At 38.9% G+C, this 16,157-nt stretch overlaps 1 protein-coding gene across 1 annotated transcript in view; it reads right to left on the bottom strand.

Annotated features, from left to right (window-relative positions):
* Positions 1-16,157, bottom strand: part of SYN2 (synapsin II) — a 147,304-nt gene that overhangs the window by 64,261 nt on the left and 66,886 nt on the right. The window contains exons 2-5 of the mRNA XM_080994202.1: positions 14,700-14,757; positions 12,762-12,853; positions 9,726-9,882; positions 3,969-4,058 (exon numbers count right to left, since the gene is read on the bottom strand). Of these exons, the coding sequence (XP_080850328.1) occupies positions 3,969-4,058; positions 9,726-9,882; positions 12,762-12,853; positions 14,700-14,757 (397 nt within the window). The remainder of the gene's footprint in view (positions 1-3,968; positions 4,059-9,725; positions 9,883-12,761; positions 12,854-14,699; positions 14,758-16,157) is intronic.

The following is a 16,157-nucleotide window of genomic DNA, read 5'->3' as shown; positions in this document are numbered from 1 at the left end:
AAGGTCCCAGGTTCAATTCCCAGCATCCAGAGGCAGCTAAGCAAAGGCTCCTGCATGATACGGTACAGAGATGTTACCAGCCAGAGTACACAACGCTGAGCTAGATGGTCTGATTCAGTATAAAACAACTTCCTATGACCTATGCATTCACCTATGCTCATAAATTTGTTTCTATAGATACACCATAAAAGAGGAAGCAGGAACAATGTTCTCCCTTGACCATGAGCATCTCTGACTATTTCATAATCCAGTGGAGGTGCCACTGTTCTCCACCTGTTTTGCAAACTGCATTATGAGGCAGTGGGACAGATCCATATGTTGCAGCCCCAGACACCTTTTAGGATACAATGGGACATACTACTCAGTAAACATGCTTAGGACTATACTGTTATGTAGAAACATGCTATGAAGGATATCTACTTCCTAAAACAATGTTTAAACAGCTGAATATGCTATAGTTTTTGCAGAATGCAGAAGTCAACTTTTTTGTTGTACCACAACAATTCCCAGAAATGAATATATATATATATATATATATATATATATATAGTAGCACAAGTTTTTATTCTAAGCCCTTTGGCACTGAAACATTGGCTTCAATAAGCATATAACTCACATTATTTTTTCTGAAAAAGTATCTTTCATTTTCCAAAATGGATTTTTGATCAACATTTATATATGGTTTTTTGTGTGAAACAAGTTATTCCGTGTAAGAATAAATATAGCAAGCATATTCTACTGTATCATGCATGTGATTTTTTAATCCCATAAATTACATAGTAGATAGCAGGTGCTTCAAAGCAAGTACCTACAAAGCAAGTAATGTAATTTCCTTGAAAAATAAATCCCAACATTTCCTCATCTATTATTTCAATCTGCAGCATGGGTCAATTTGTAACTGCTGATTTCCTTAGGTAAATGTGAAAATACATCAAGGAAATGGCTAAGCTTTTATCCTAGCAGCAATAAGCATTTAAAACTAAAAAATGCTAATTTTTAAAAGCCATCTACTGAAGCAGTTAAGAAGAGTGCTATTTTTGTGCAATTGCAGTTTACTGCTTTTTAAAGGGAAAACAGAACACAAGACTTTTCTAAAGGAATACAAGTATATCCGATTGATCAGCTTCAAACTTAGAGCCTCAGAATACTCTGGTATAAAATTCTGAACAGCAAGTCGTTGAGGGGAAGGGAACTGTGAGAAACTCTTGAAACCTCACAAAAAAAATCTGCCTAGACAACATCTTTAAGTACTGTGGTTTGGCTCCAACATTACTAGTGACAATCCCCTCTCCCTCTCTCTGGATCATCCCACAACAGCAGCTAAGCTTTTCACAGAAACTGCAAAATCTATCTGTCATTCTGCATCAACTGTTTTCCAAGTCACTGCCTTTACAAAGTCTCCCTCAGAGAAAAAGAATCACAACAGGAAGAATCTTCAAATTTACAGTCATCACTGCTTATGTGAAATGTCCATAATAAAAGAATACATGTGCAGATGAAGAACCATGGTCATGTTTATATTCATACAGAATATTAATCAGACATTTTATCAGCCAGCAAAATAATTTTATTAAGATATCATGACTTTGTGGTGTTGGTATAGAAAAGAGGATACACATTCTTTTACTATCTTGTAGTGAATATTTCAGACTCAGGAATGTCAGGTAAACATCAGAAAACCAAATTCAACTAGCATTGCAATCCTGAACACATAGTGCAATCCTATGTATGTTTATGCAGAAGTAAGCCACACTATGCTCAGAAGGACTTATTCATAGGTAAATATGTATTAGAATGCATTTTTACTGGGAAGTTGCACTGAATTTAAGGAGCCATACTTCCAAGTAAACATATCTAGGACTGTGCTACAAATCACTTTTTATGGTGTAGAATTTTTTAAATAATAATTGTTGTTTAATAATAAAATATTTTGAATCAATAGAAAGGGCTAGGCATATTCTGTCATGTACTTTTTTAGCAGAGAATCTAATTTAGAAATTAATTCATTCAAATGCAAGTTTCTAGCCCATATGCTGTTGGGAAACACCCAGGTATGTAATCTACAGTGTAATACTATCCAGAAGTAAGTCCTATTAAATTCAGTAGGCCTTACTCCCAGGTAAGTGATTAGGCTTGCAGCCTTAGGAGCTTCATGAATACAGAACTTGTATTACCTATTGTTAACTAGAAATTTCTGGCTATAGCAGAGGATTTTCCAAAGCCTACCTCATTTGCTCGTAAGGCAAGTGAGAGACATGCTAAGAATACAAATTAGAGAAGCTAGCAATCTTTCCAACACAGCCCAAATTCCGAGGAGATTCAGATTAAATATATTGCATATAAAGGGCAATACATGTGTTCCTAAACACTCAGGATTATGGATTTGTCATTTATATTTCAGAGCAAACACCACAGTAACAGAGCGTATCTGTAAAGTGCTCCTCATTCTGCTTCTCTTGTACTCTTTGGGGGAAAAAACACCATCACTGAATCTGCCAGAGCTGGAGGAGGAAAAAAAACAAGCACTTGCAGTATGAAATGGTGTTTCAACCACCCACACAGCAAATTTTGTGTTTTCCAGTTTGTGATTCCTGTACTGTACATTTAACAATTTAACATTTAACAATGCTACTCTTCCAGTGCATAGCATCTATTCTATAGCAGGCTTTTCAAAATAGTACCACCTGATACCAACACAGACTGTTCTCTATCTGTCTAAAGTCAACAATGACTTCCTCAAACTACAATTCAGCTCAGTAGTCCTACTGTGGTTCGTGTACCACAACTCTCTGGCAAGCATGACGAACCACAGACTTCCCTCCATCAATGAAACTGGGCAAGGATCATCCTCACAGTTGTGTTGCGATTCAGAGGTCCGCAGACCTCTTTGCTTGTCTCCAGCTTCTAGTTTGGGTGGAAAGTTGGGACTTGCTTACAGAAATACAGTGCCAAACAAGCCCCAGCTTTCCCTTCCAGAACTGAAAAAGGACAGTGGGTGTTTGTTGTTTTTGCTGGTGCACTTCTGACACACTCACAGCTCAACAAAACAAGTTCAGAGCTGCGGTGGCGGTGGCAGCAATTGTCCCTGCAACTGCACAAGGTTCCCAAGGCTTCCTAGCTGTGCAGGATCACCCCATCCCTCTTCAGTCTGGGGAACGGGGCTTGGGCTTCCTCTGTAGCACAATCAGGAACAAATTTCCTTTTCCCAGGTCCAAACTTGGAGGTATGGAAGAGAGTGGGTGATTTTCCTGAGTTTCAGATGCAAGTCTGAACACTCTCCTGGTGGCTACTAATTTTTGGTTGCTTAGGTCCACCCATTTTTTTTGTTTGCTTGTTTGTTTCCTGCCCAGCAGTGGTTTTCTTTTGTTATCTCAACTAAGATGGGATGGGGAAAGATTTCTCCCAGAATGACACTCTCATCCTAAAATATCCTTCCTACTCACATTCAAACCACTACATTCATTGGTCTGGAGAAATAAGAGGATGTGGGAAGCCACTCCAGGCTTCCTTTCCAGTAGTCCATTATTTTATCACATACTAGATTGCATATTTGAAAGTGAGAGGAGAAATGCTTGTTAGTATAAAGCTGAACATGTGTATAATCACAGAAACCAATTCTTAACAGCAATCCATGAATCAAATGCACTCAAAAACCACAACAGCATTTGAGGATGAGTCAGTGACAGCTACGTTGAATTCTTCTCCGGAAAGTACATCTTTCATTTCAATGTTTCTAATGGTTTATGTTTAAAGTCTGTTAAATAATTTTTCCCCATTTTCAGAACTTTAGATATTTCAGCTGGGTAGTTAACCAAGTTAAGGTCTGTTGGATGAAACCAACTTTTAAGTAGCATTTGATATCAAGTAATAGCTGGTGGGCAGAGCTATAATGTGAATCATGCATTATTATAGCTCCTTTCCCTACTACATAGAATCAACTGGTATTTATGTTTGTTATTCACACCTACCATTTCCTTGTGATTGGGATAAAAGGTTTGCTCAATTAAAGGGAACTTCTCTGGTCCCAAGGTTCTGTAGATGGACACCAACTGAGCAAACTGCAAAAGAAAATAAACAGAATTCTAAGCTCAAAGCTCAAAATTACTTCAGCACTGTTATTCAGCACCATAATTACTATCTATCAAAAATCCAAGAGCCTGTTAAAATATCCCTTCTAGTTTACCATATTCTGATTACCCACCTACAGAAAAAGAATGCATAAAAAGTAAAATATGCAAGTGCAAATGATGGAGAAAATAATAATTTCATACACCTGTATTGTTTTGGCCATTTCATTTTCTTTTGAGCCTATGGCCTAGCTAAACTAAAAAGGCCTGTGCCTACTTTTTACAGTATACAACAAGCTGCTGTATTTAGTGAATAAGTACTGTATTTAGTGAATGTTCGGAATGTTTGGAACACAGAAAAGAATAAACTGATAGAATGCATGGTGACCGCCATACGCATGAAAAGAGAATCAACTAGTCATGGCAGTTATGCTTAATCTTAAATTGTTTTGTAGACAGATAAAAAAGGATATTGGGAGACATTTAATGAACAGGCAAATTAGTCAAAGTCTTAATAAAGAAAGACACCGAAAAATGATTATATGTAATTGACTGATATTACAATGAGGAGCTAAATGATTTTGATTGGTTCAGGACACTGGGTTGCAACTGCTATGGGAAAACTGCTGTGATTCTTTGAATGGTGAATGTAAATCACATGTGTAACCTGGGAGTGTATAAGAATCATTGCTTTGGATACAGCCCTTCGTGGCCTCTCTATGATTTTTAAGGAGCCTGACCATAAGTATATTTGTATTCAATAAAGGCCTATTCTTTTTACTTGGAGCCTGCATCATTTTCTTTGGGGTTTCTGTGAGGGATACCTCCGATCTAGGAAGCCCTTTCAAATTTTTCCAGCACCGATTATCCCACATTAAATTAATGGCACTTAAATTTAGAAATGTGCACTGGATATCAGCACTGGGTATTTAGCATTGCTCATCTGACACACTTCTGCACAGATTTTATACAGTGCAGCTCATCCCAGTGGGGCAACCTGTCACAGTCCTGCTCACCATGGAACAACTGAAAGCTCACTTTAAGTACCAACGTTCAGGTGTGGGGCAGCTGGGCATGCTTGGTTGAGAGTGGCATCATAGGCCAAACCAGGACCCATGCTGGACCTAATTTCTCACCCCAATGTAGAAGAATTTAGAATCAGGGTTCCAAATAGGAGAATTTCAGTGCATTTTTCCTATGGGATTATTTTATAAGATTGCAAAACCACCAGCCATTCAACAGGTTTTTAAGGCAATTCTCATACACGCTACACCTATGAAGGAGAACTTAATTCCATATGCTCTCATTTCCAGTCTTCAAATCTCAGTTGCAACAACAACATCCTTGACTCAGTCTTGTAATCACAGCAGCTATCTTTGTGGGACTTCTCTCAGCAGAATCAACAGCCCTTCAGAGCCACAGCAACATTGGAGTTGAGGATCGTGCTATGCTCTAATCACACACTTAATTCTCCATTAACAAAAATGTTGAGCCTCCAACAATTTTCTGCCGCCAGCCCACATAGTTCAGCAGGATGCACAATGACACAAAACATGAATGATAAGCATAAGTTAAAGATCTGTCACTTCAACAAATTAGCAGGAAGAAACAGCACTAGCAACTTAGGACTCTGAATCAATTTTAAATATGACACAGTCCACGAAATGGTGGGAAACCAGAATGAGAAAATCTCTTCAAGCTAATAACTAGTGTTTCAAGTCCCCTCTAGAGCTATTTTCATTTCAACTGTATGTGTGGTAATAAAGAAAAAATAACACATATCAAGATGGGAGAATGTTATGGTAATTGTGTTTTGCCTGGTAACTAAACATCTGACGTTTATAAGAAACAACAATAACATATACCAGCAACATCTATGCTTATACTTCAGAAAATTTCTAGCACAAGATATTTTACAACATCTATTCTTTGATCAAAAAAGAAAATGAATGTGATTCATTTGAATATTATTCAGTTCGAGTGATGTTATCTATGTGATTTGTTTTTAAGTATAAAAATAACAGGGAAGAAAAATGGGGCAGCGGGGGGGGGGGAATTAAACATCTTTGGTTCTGTTTGCAACCATCTATCTACTTTTTCTTTGGGGAAATGGATCACTGTCTGTGATTCTATGATGTACGAGAATGACTGTGCTTGATAGTTCAATGTCTTCATAGATTTTACTGTGAGAATTCTTGTTCTTAGTGCATTTTCTTTGTATTGCTAGCACTCTGTATTCTTACCTTTCTCATATAAAAGCTGTCTTTTCATCTATTAAAGAGCTTTTCTCGAGTGAGAGGAAGGGATTGTCAGCTGAAATCTTTATGTGTACCACCAATGCTTTGTACAGATAATAGTAAGCACTTGGCAAGAGAGCTCTTTCATTTGATAATAAAAGAATGTGCAAGATATATTTTGTTATCCTAAGAGTGGAACATTGTAGCTTTGAGTGAAATCCCTAGGTACAGGGTACACTGAATGCTAATGCTATAATTAGAGACTTAGATAATAACAGTCTTACTATTTTAGTTTTATTCACGTGCATTTAAATATAAGCATGTGCCATGAAACAGAATAGGACATTTCTCTCTCTAATATACAGCATTTAAGTAATTACACCTAAATGGGAAATGGCCTCATGTCTTGCTTCCACACACAAAAATGAGCACAGAACTTTCCAATGGAGTCTCTCTCAGGCTGCTGCAGGAGGGAGGAAGAGAGAGCAAATAGTAGAACTGCAGTTGCAGCTTCAATCTGAGTAGGAAACTGTACTAGTGGGAAACTCCTTCCAAGTACAAAAGGAGAGTGCAGAATGAACTTGGGAATCCCTTATGGGAGGACTGCCTCTGGTCCTGGAAGAGGCAGACAACAATCATATAATTTCTCTCTATCCACCTTCTCCGTACCATGAATAATATCATTATATATGTTTAGCATGTTCCTCCTTAGTTGCTTCCCCCTGGCTCCCAATAAAACAGTTGCCAACATTTTAGCCTTTTCATGTAGAGGCGTTGCTCCAGCTCCCTGATCATTTTGGTTACTCTTTTACATACTTTGATGCTCTATGGGATGAAAGGTTATATGTGAACCCCTTCTCAGTCATTATCTTGGTGGGATACTTAGCCAGCTCTTACGGCTTTTGAATAAATGAGCTTACTGCCAAACTAATCCCCCTTTTTTTTTGCATTCTGTAAGTTTTGTGTTGACTGAAGTTCTATTGATCTGAAAGGTGCTGCTTTCCTTTTTAAAAAAATATAGATTGTATGGAGATTACTGAAATTATTGTATATGTTCTCTCAGTTCTGTTAATGCAGCTTGGTATGTTCTATTCCTTATCCCAGGGTCTGGTGAGAGTGTTATCCATGGATTAAGAATATGCATTATTTATTGCCTAGGGCCAGGGTGGAAACATGTGGTCCTCCAGATATTGGACTCCATCTCCCATAGGCCTCAACGGGTATAGCTAATGGTCAGGGGTGATGGAAGTTAGAGCATAGCATCTGTAGGACCACATATTCCCCATAACTGCTCTAGGGTATTTTGGAGTTGACAGATCACTTGTCATTTTTACATTCAATGTTGCTGTGGGTACCAGAAAATATCCATTTCACAGAAGAAAAATTGTTGATGTTTGGAACGCGCCCCCCCCCCAAAAAAACCCCCAGACAGAAAGCAAAGATCCCTATCAAAAAGGAGACCCAGGTTGAAATCTTTACTCATGTATGAAGCTCATAATGGGCTAATCACTATCTCTAAGCTTAAAGGTAAAGGACCCCTGACAGTTAGGTCCTGTCATGAATGACTCTGGGGTTGCGGCACTCATCTCGCTTTACTGGCTGAGGGAGCTGACGTTTGTCTGCAGACAGTTTTTCCGGGTCATGTGGCCAGCATGACTAAGCCGCTTCTGGCGAAACCAGAGCAGCACACGGAAACGCCGTTGACCTTCCCGCCGGAGCGGTACCTATTTATCTACTAGCACTTTGACGTGCTTTCAAACTGCTAGGTTGGCAGGAGCAGGGACCGCTCACTCCGTCACAGGGATTCGAACCGCCAACCTTCTGATCGGCAAGCCCTAGGCTCAGTGGTTTAGACCACAGTGCCACCCACGTCCTAGTGATCTCTAAGCTTAACAGACCTCAAAGGGTTATTGCAAGGATAGGATGGTGGTTGGGGGTGGAGACCACTTGGAGCTCCTGTGAGAAAAGGTGGGGTATAAATAAATAAATGCATTTTAAAGAGCCAAAATCTTTTGCTAAAACGTGACAAAAAATATTAGAACTCCTGCATGCCGTATCTCTAAAAAGGATCTACCCAGCCATTCAATAAAACATGATTTCATAAAATGTGATAAATGATAAGTTTATTCATAAATGACAAGCTGGTAGTAAATTTTTATAGCATAAACCCATCCTACCAGCTCAACACTCAGACATTTATGCTTTCATTCAGACTGGCATGTTCCAGCTCTTCAATTTTATGTTGTAAATCTATAAAGCCAGTTTCTTATGCAAAGGGCTGGGTGAAGAAAGATAAAAGCATCCTGGTTTTAAATGATAAGGGCATGCATGGCTAGTCCCAAATGCTAGCAACCTTTTAAAACAATAGCAGGAATGTCGAGACTGAGAAGCCTAAGGAAGAAAAATGCCGAATTCAAGTATAACTGGTTTTGTCCTTAATGCCAGCATTTTTAAAGAGCTTGCTTTAAGGCAAAGGCATCCTAAAAAGCTTATCACCTCACATTAACTTTCTGATTGCAGAAGTGATTCTATGGGCACTACAGCATGCACACACAGCGACCTCAAGGAAGAGCAGTAGGAAGATGTAACAAAATTGAGAAAGATGAGGGCTCTACGCACAGCAGGTACAATTGTATTGATAATATCTACCAGTGGGATCTGCACACATGTAGTGTGGAGTGTTCCCATTCAGGGTTTCAGACAGCCATATCCCATTCCAAGATGCTCAGTTCTATTCAATTCTATTCTCCGTCTCTCCCGTTTACTGTTCTCCCACTCCCCACCTCAAGTCACATCATCCACTGAGCATTATGTGGCCACTGAGCATGTGTAGCCCTTAACGGGATGGCTTTTTATGTGGTGTGTGGAGGATGCCCTTTAGGCTTTTGTACCTCCTTAAAATGTTTGTATTTCTGCAAACCTTGGAGTGCCCCCAAAACCTTCTGATCACTCTCTTTTCTGCACTGATGGTGCTATTTTGGCTACAAACAGGCTGTCACTTGGAGCAAATGTGGTGTAGTTATTTGAGTGTTGGACTCAGACTAGACAGGCACAAGTTCAAACCTCTACTCATCCAACCCACCTCAATTTTTTTTTGTATATATAAAAATTAGCCAAGGGGCAGGGAGATGTGAACATGTACACCACCTTGAGCTCTTTAGAGTAAAGACAATAAAAATGTAATCAAGGAACGAAACAGCATACAGTAAAAGTGTTTTGTATTTTCACATGAGAAATTAAAATTATAGCTGTTGGGGCAATTAATGAGCCCACCACTGGACTAATATAGCGTTAACAATGTTTAAAAAAATCTAGATGGCCAGAGTTGTCATGCATCACACAAAACGGCTCCTTACTTTTCCCCAACCTTCCAATTCAAAGCGATGGTTGTCTTCAAACTCAGGAATTTCTGTCAACTTACCACCCAGGGCTTGTCACAGAAGTTGTAGATTGACTCTAGGGAGTTAACGCTTGGGATGCCAGCATAATGCATCCCGATGATTAAGTTACGGAAGTCTTCATTTTCTGCCATGCCGAACGAGTGTTGTCGAACAAGAACGAAGTCGGGCCTGAATGATCTAAGGAGAATAAGAGAATTTAAATGTTTCTTCCATAAGCTACTTTTCTTATAAATGAAAGTAATACAAACATAAGAGAATGTAAGAGAACAAAGGTTACTATATTTTTTCATATGAAACGTTTTGCACTGAAAGTCAGGGGATTCCCCCCTCCCCATAAACCCAATGTTCTTCTTTCAATGATTTGTGTTACTAAAGCTGTGGTCCTATTCATGCTCACTTGGAAGTAAGCCCACTGAAATCAATGGGTGTTTCTTCTGACTAAGTATGCTTAAGACTAGGGTGCACATCCAAGTGAAGAAGCTCCAGATTCCCCAGCTACACCTGGTCTACCCAAGTGACATCTCTTATAATCTATAGTGATGCAGCTCTGATCTAGCAACTGCATGCTCACTGAAAACCGTATCTTTGATATTTGTTCCTAATACACCATATTACTTAGATAACTAAAGGGAAAAGCCAACACCTGTAGGAAAAGAAAAGAACAATCAGAATAATTTTTATTGCCTGGGACACTGGAGCAATCACCTGTAGGGCAGCATTTAGTAAAGCACTCTGTACCTATAAACTACAATTATTAAGAAAGAAGCAGAAAACATCTTGGGATTGTTGGAAATAAGTGCCAGGACTGAGGTGATAAGGTATGAGAATTAGGAGCACAAAATATAGGATGTCAGGAGACAACAAATAGATAAAAGGAGGTTGAATGATAGAGCAAGGAGCTAGAGATACAAGATGGCAGGCTGCCCTACAATATGGTAGCTTTTTGGAGCATCTGAGTGCCACTGAGCCATTTCCCCTCTTACAAGCAATATAGTCATTTCCCCTCTTATTAGGTCAGCAAACATTCCTGCCAGGTTACTGGTCCCAGCACAAGTGGGCTGAGAATCAGTGAATTATGATATAGAGTGATTCTCTAACATTTGTGATGTTGAGAGACATGCCTTGCTTTCATTTCAATCCTTTGCAATGGGCTTCCCAATTAGACTTCTCAGCGTGCAGGAAGAAACTTATGGCTCTGATCCTCTTGCTCATGGGCAGAGCGACTCTATTGTACTCTATTTCCTAGATCTCAAAAAAAAATCACATCAGAGTAGTTACATCTGGAATGAGAAACCAGGTGAGTTGGGCAGCTGCCATAAATACTGCACTGTTGCTGCCCCCTAGAAAAAGACAATCCCAGAAAATGGCAGTTAACCGCATCCCCTATGACCACTATTTGTTTCCTAATTTCAGACATTGCAATTATGGTATGGGATTCCAATCACATGGAAGCATCAGCTATACCACAGAAGTACATATGAATCAATTCTGAAGCAGAAATCCTTGGGAGTGCAACTGAATTTCAAATAAGTTTTTAATAAATAAATAAATAAATAAACCTTTTTCACCCATCATTTTTTAGATATGTTCTGCAATATCTTTATAAACCAATACATTGTTCCTCCCTGATTATATTTACAGCTCATGCACAGTTTAGTAATTTAATATAACATTTAATCAGCAGAAATATTTGCTAGCCTTTTGAATTACTATGGGCTTGGTCTAGCTGTATTGCAGGCATAAATAACCCTGGTGCAAGGAAAGATTCACACAGGTCATGCCAGAGCCCTCGCTTCCCCATGTCCCATTGCAGGAGAAATGAAATCACTATTCAGAGCGTTGTTCACATGTCATAGAATTGTAGAGCTGGAGGGAACCCTGAGGACCATCTCCCTGCAATGCAGGAATAGGCAGCTGGCCCACATGGGAACTGAACCCACAACCTTGGCATTATCAGCACCACACTTTAACCAGCTGAACTAACTGCCTTCCAATAATACCTTGGCATCATGATATGTATGCTCCAAGCGGGAAAGGGAAGAATAATGGGAAGAATAAGATTCTGGTATGGGGATCCCTCCAGGAGCAGTGAATCATAAAATCAAAAGACTGTAGGGTTGGAAGGGTTCCCGAGAGTCTTCTAGTCCAACTCCCTGCAATGAGCACTTTGTAAGTATTAATCACTGGTGCATCACAGCACCATTTGTTATTTGTGGGGTTCCTTCCCTCTCCTATTTATTTCAAAGGAACAGGGGCAACACCTAATAAACCCTTCTTAGTACAGTATATATGACTTTATTTTAATGGTAGTTACAGGTAGGTAGCCGTGTTAGTCTGCCGTAGTATATATAAGGGTCTGGTGACTTCTGTTTCAGTGTATCTGAAGAAGTGTGCATGCACACGAAAGCTCATACCAATAACAAACTTAGTTGGTCTCTAAGGTGCTACTGGAAGGTTTTCTTTTATTATAATGAATCATCAGTTCTGCAAAGACAGGAAGTTTTGAATAGTATTGGAGGTAAGCTTCCACAAATACTAAATCACCTTTAAAGAAACAAGCAACATGAATCAAATACCCTAACCAAAGGAATAAACAGTTTCAGAAAATATTTTTATAATTTGAAAAATAAATTTGTCCAAAGCTAATTTTGTTGCTATGTCTCATTGCTATTAAGAGTTGTTCTTTTGCTTTACAAGTTATAAAGTGATCAAAACAGAGTTTGCTAAATCAGTCATAGCTACCGGGGGGGGGGGGGGGCTTACTTGCTTGCTTGCTTTATTGATTGATTGATTGATTGATTGCCCCAGGTGAAGCCTCCAGAGGGGTGCTATTGAGGCTGCCAGCCTATGTGTGTGTGTAAGCAAATGCATGTGGGTGGGTGAGGGCAAACAGGGTCATTTGACCCAGGTGGAATAAAGCCTAGTTTCGCCTCTGGCTAAATGCTGATCTAATTTAATAATTCCAAAGAACATTGTTGGTTTTAGCAATATGGTAGTTTTCAACTGCTTTAAGTTAATTTCAGTTTTTATGAGGAGGGGGGTGGGGAACAACTTACCTAACAACTTTAGTGCCATTTCGGAACGCCTGCATGTCAACAGCATAATTGCCATCAGCATGAGCTATCAAATTGACCTCTGAAAACTGTGCCTGTAAGAAAAGAAAAAAAGAACCCCCATAATCAATTGTGTCAGATTAAATTCTTCTTCACGTATTTAATTAAGCTGTTACTCTACTTAGGGTTAATGCTCCTATCTCTGTCATCCGAAGGAAGGAAGACTTTGGACATGTGAAACTTCTCCCTTCATTGAGGAGTGTGCCAGAAGAAGTTGCCAGAAGTTGCTACAGGAGTTCTTTTCTTAAGGCACGAGTTAGCAATCCTGTTTAGAATCCTATCCCACTCCTGGAAATATTTTTCAGGTGAAAGCCAGAAACAGTATGTATCCAGAAAAAAACGCTATCTTTAAATCTATACAGTTGATCAAATCATTCTGTCTCCAGGGTATCCTGTTATTCTGCCAAACAATAAGAAGAATTTTTACCACATATCAAGTACAAATGTGTGGTTTAAAAATAAGGTGAAATGGTTATCGTGCACTTGGGGGGAAAACTCCATACAAACAATTCTGGATTAATAGGAGATCAGTGTTGGCTCCTGTTGAACACCTTTTATAATATGTTGATATAAGAACTAACTTTCAGGCTGATACTAGTCACTGTACAACTTCAGAAGAAAGTCATGGATCTACCAGCTGTGCAGAGTTTCTGTAGCCTGCATTTATACTGGTTTTATATAAAAGTATATGTGTAATTTCACTATAGTCCTGACAGATTTCCAAGTGATATTCATGTGTTCTTTCTTCAACAAACCGAGTACTGTATTTTAACAACACATGACACAAGTTGTTATTTAGGAAACCACTGGGAGCAATCATCAGGCGTTTTGCAGTAAGCTCTGTCTCTCTATTCCATTGGTACCAAGAGAGGCAGAGTGGAAGTAGCAAATGGGCTGACGAGGTGTTAAAACTGAAGCTGAATCCAGACAAGACGTAAGTGCCATGGGTGGGCAGGAGCTGTGTCTGGGAGTTAGTAGAATTTCCTGCTCTTCCCTTGGAGGAGCAGGTGCATAATTTGGGAACCATCATTGTCACTTGAGACCTTGGTGCCTAGGAGCATCTATCCCTGGCTCAGTGAGCATACTACGGGCCCATCTAGATAGGTATAACCTGGCCATAGTTATTTATGGTCTGGCAACCTCCAAACTGGACTACTGTTATGCACTTTATGTGCAGCTGTCCCTGAAGGCAGCAACTGCAGCTAGTGCAAAAAGCTGCAGCAAGTATGGTGGTGGGAGCAGCAGGCTGTGAGCATATTACTCCCATATTAAAACAGTGAAAATGATTGCCACTTGTTTTCTGGGCCCAACTCAATGTGCTTGCTTTGACATTTAAAGCCCTTAACGGTCTGGCACCCAAACCTCCGCAAGCCCAACTTCCAACTTCTTCCATGTTAGCCTGCTCATGCTCTAAGTTTAGTAGATGAGGCCTTCTTGGTGGTCCCATCCCAGAATGATGTACATGGTGCGGTGGCCCAGAAAAGGGCATTTTTAGTGGAGGCTCTTCACATGTGGAATTCCCTACTGAGATGTCCAGTCTCAACACTTTGCAGTTTAGCCAGCTGGTTAGAAGCGCCTTTTTCAGCAGGTGTTTGAAGGAGAGACCTGATCATATGAATGGATTAGTTGCTGCTCTTGCTATTAGTCAATTGCTATCCAATGAACCTTTATGAATGGAGTTGTATATTTTAAGGATTGTGCGATTTTATGGATTTTTAAAAATTCTTATTTGATTTTGTTAATCACCCTGTGATCATGCTAAGGATGGTATACAAATCATGTAAATACATAAAGAGATAAATAAATAAATAAATAAATAAATAACAGAAATATGGAAAAAATAGTGTGTGTAAAAATGAAATGAAATTCTTAAATTGATACCTGTTCAACTTTAATGTCATATTCCCCATGGACCTTTTTCCCACGAAAAGATTTGGCCCTGAAAAAGAAAATAACTACAATAAATCTGGTGTAAATATAATGGTATGAGTAGAGTTAAGGCATTACTCTTTGGCAAGCTGGGCAATGCACTTTTAACATTATTAAAGTTATTGGATGGATTTTAACATCTTATTTAAACTTACCTTATTGGAAAGATTATATTTATAGCTGATGTTTAAAAAATAAAATTTGGTGTATATTTCATATATGCACACAGTGAAAGATTGACACTTAAAAACAATTAGAATCTACTTTATATATTGGCATATGGACTGTATTCCAATTAGGGTGAAACACTCCCCCTCAGATTCACCTTTTCTTTGTAAACATCCGCTCGATGAGGCAATTATTAAACAACTGATCTCTGGCATGATTCATGTTTCAACAAATGACTTCAGTTTTGAAAATAAACACCAATACCGAACACTAAATTATGCCATCTGGAGTCTAACAAAATGTTAAACAAAACGAGACCACGAATACATCCAGTGATTTAATTCCACATAAGCGTTAAAAGTAGAAGTAGAAAAGCATTAAAACCTTTCTGAATGTTTTATTTTTTAAATATGTTTTCTCCCCCCTCCAGCATAACTTTATAAGGCATATTCTTGGATTTGCTGATTCAGAGGACTAAACTCTGACTAACTTTTGAAGTGTTCCTTTACTGAGAACTTGGGCCAATTCCAAAGTTAAGTGGCGCCTTCAGTGCTTAGAAAAAACATAAACAAGCCTTAATTATTCCCAGCATACTAACTTGGGAGATTTGCAGCAATATTGAAATAGGGTCATGTAATGTCTAAATTACATCCATTCATGAAAAAAGGGAATATTAAACATTTGGAAGCTCCTATAAAAACTCGTTTGGTAATGACTGTGATCCCCTGCTTAGTTTACAGCTACTATGCAAGGTAAATCAGCAGTGGCCAAGCCATGCACTTTTGAAAGAGAGCAGCTGCTTGCCAGATTGAGAAAGGTTAACAAAACAAAGTGCTCCTGATGCAAGTAAATATAGTTTTATGTTTGTTGGAAATAAAAACGAAGAATGCCTTTTCTCTCTTTATGTAGAATTCACTTTCCAACCAGAATGCAATGTACATTAATATCTATAAATGATTTGTGCATGCATTTTAGGAAGGCAGACTCTGGCCTAGGCCTGCAATTTGGAGATCAAGGTATACCGTTTTCTTTGACGCTGACCAAGTTAAGAAGGAAATGTCAGCATCGGCTTGTCATTGAGTAAAAGCATCATGATTTTGAATTTAAAATCCTTGGGAAAATTTCAACTTTCCAAATCAAACGTTGCTTGTGAAATAATACATGTGAGAGAGGAATAGTAGACGTTCTGGTGGCGCTACTTTTTTTTTGCATGATAAGACTTTCAAATGTTCTTGCTTCAGC

The sequence above is a fragment of the Podarcis pityusensis genome (assembly GCF_964106645.2).
Source record: "Podarcis pityusensis genome assembly, chromosome: 2".
In the NCBI taxonomy this organism is placed as follows: domain Eukaryota; kingdom Metazoa; phylum Chordata; class Lepidosauria; order Squamata; family Lacertidae; genus Podarcis; species Podarcis pityusensis.
Note: the sequence above shows the minus strand (reverse complement) of the source record. Positions and strands in the feature narration are given on the sequence as shown.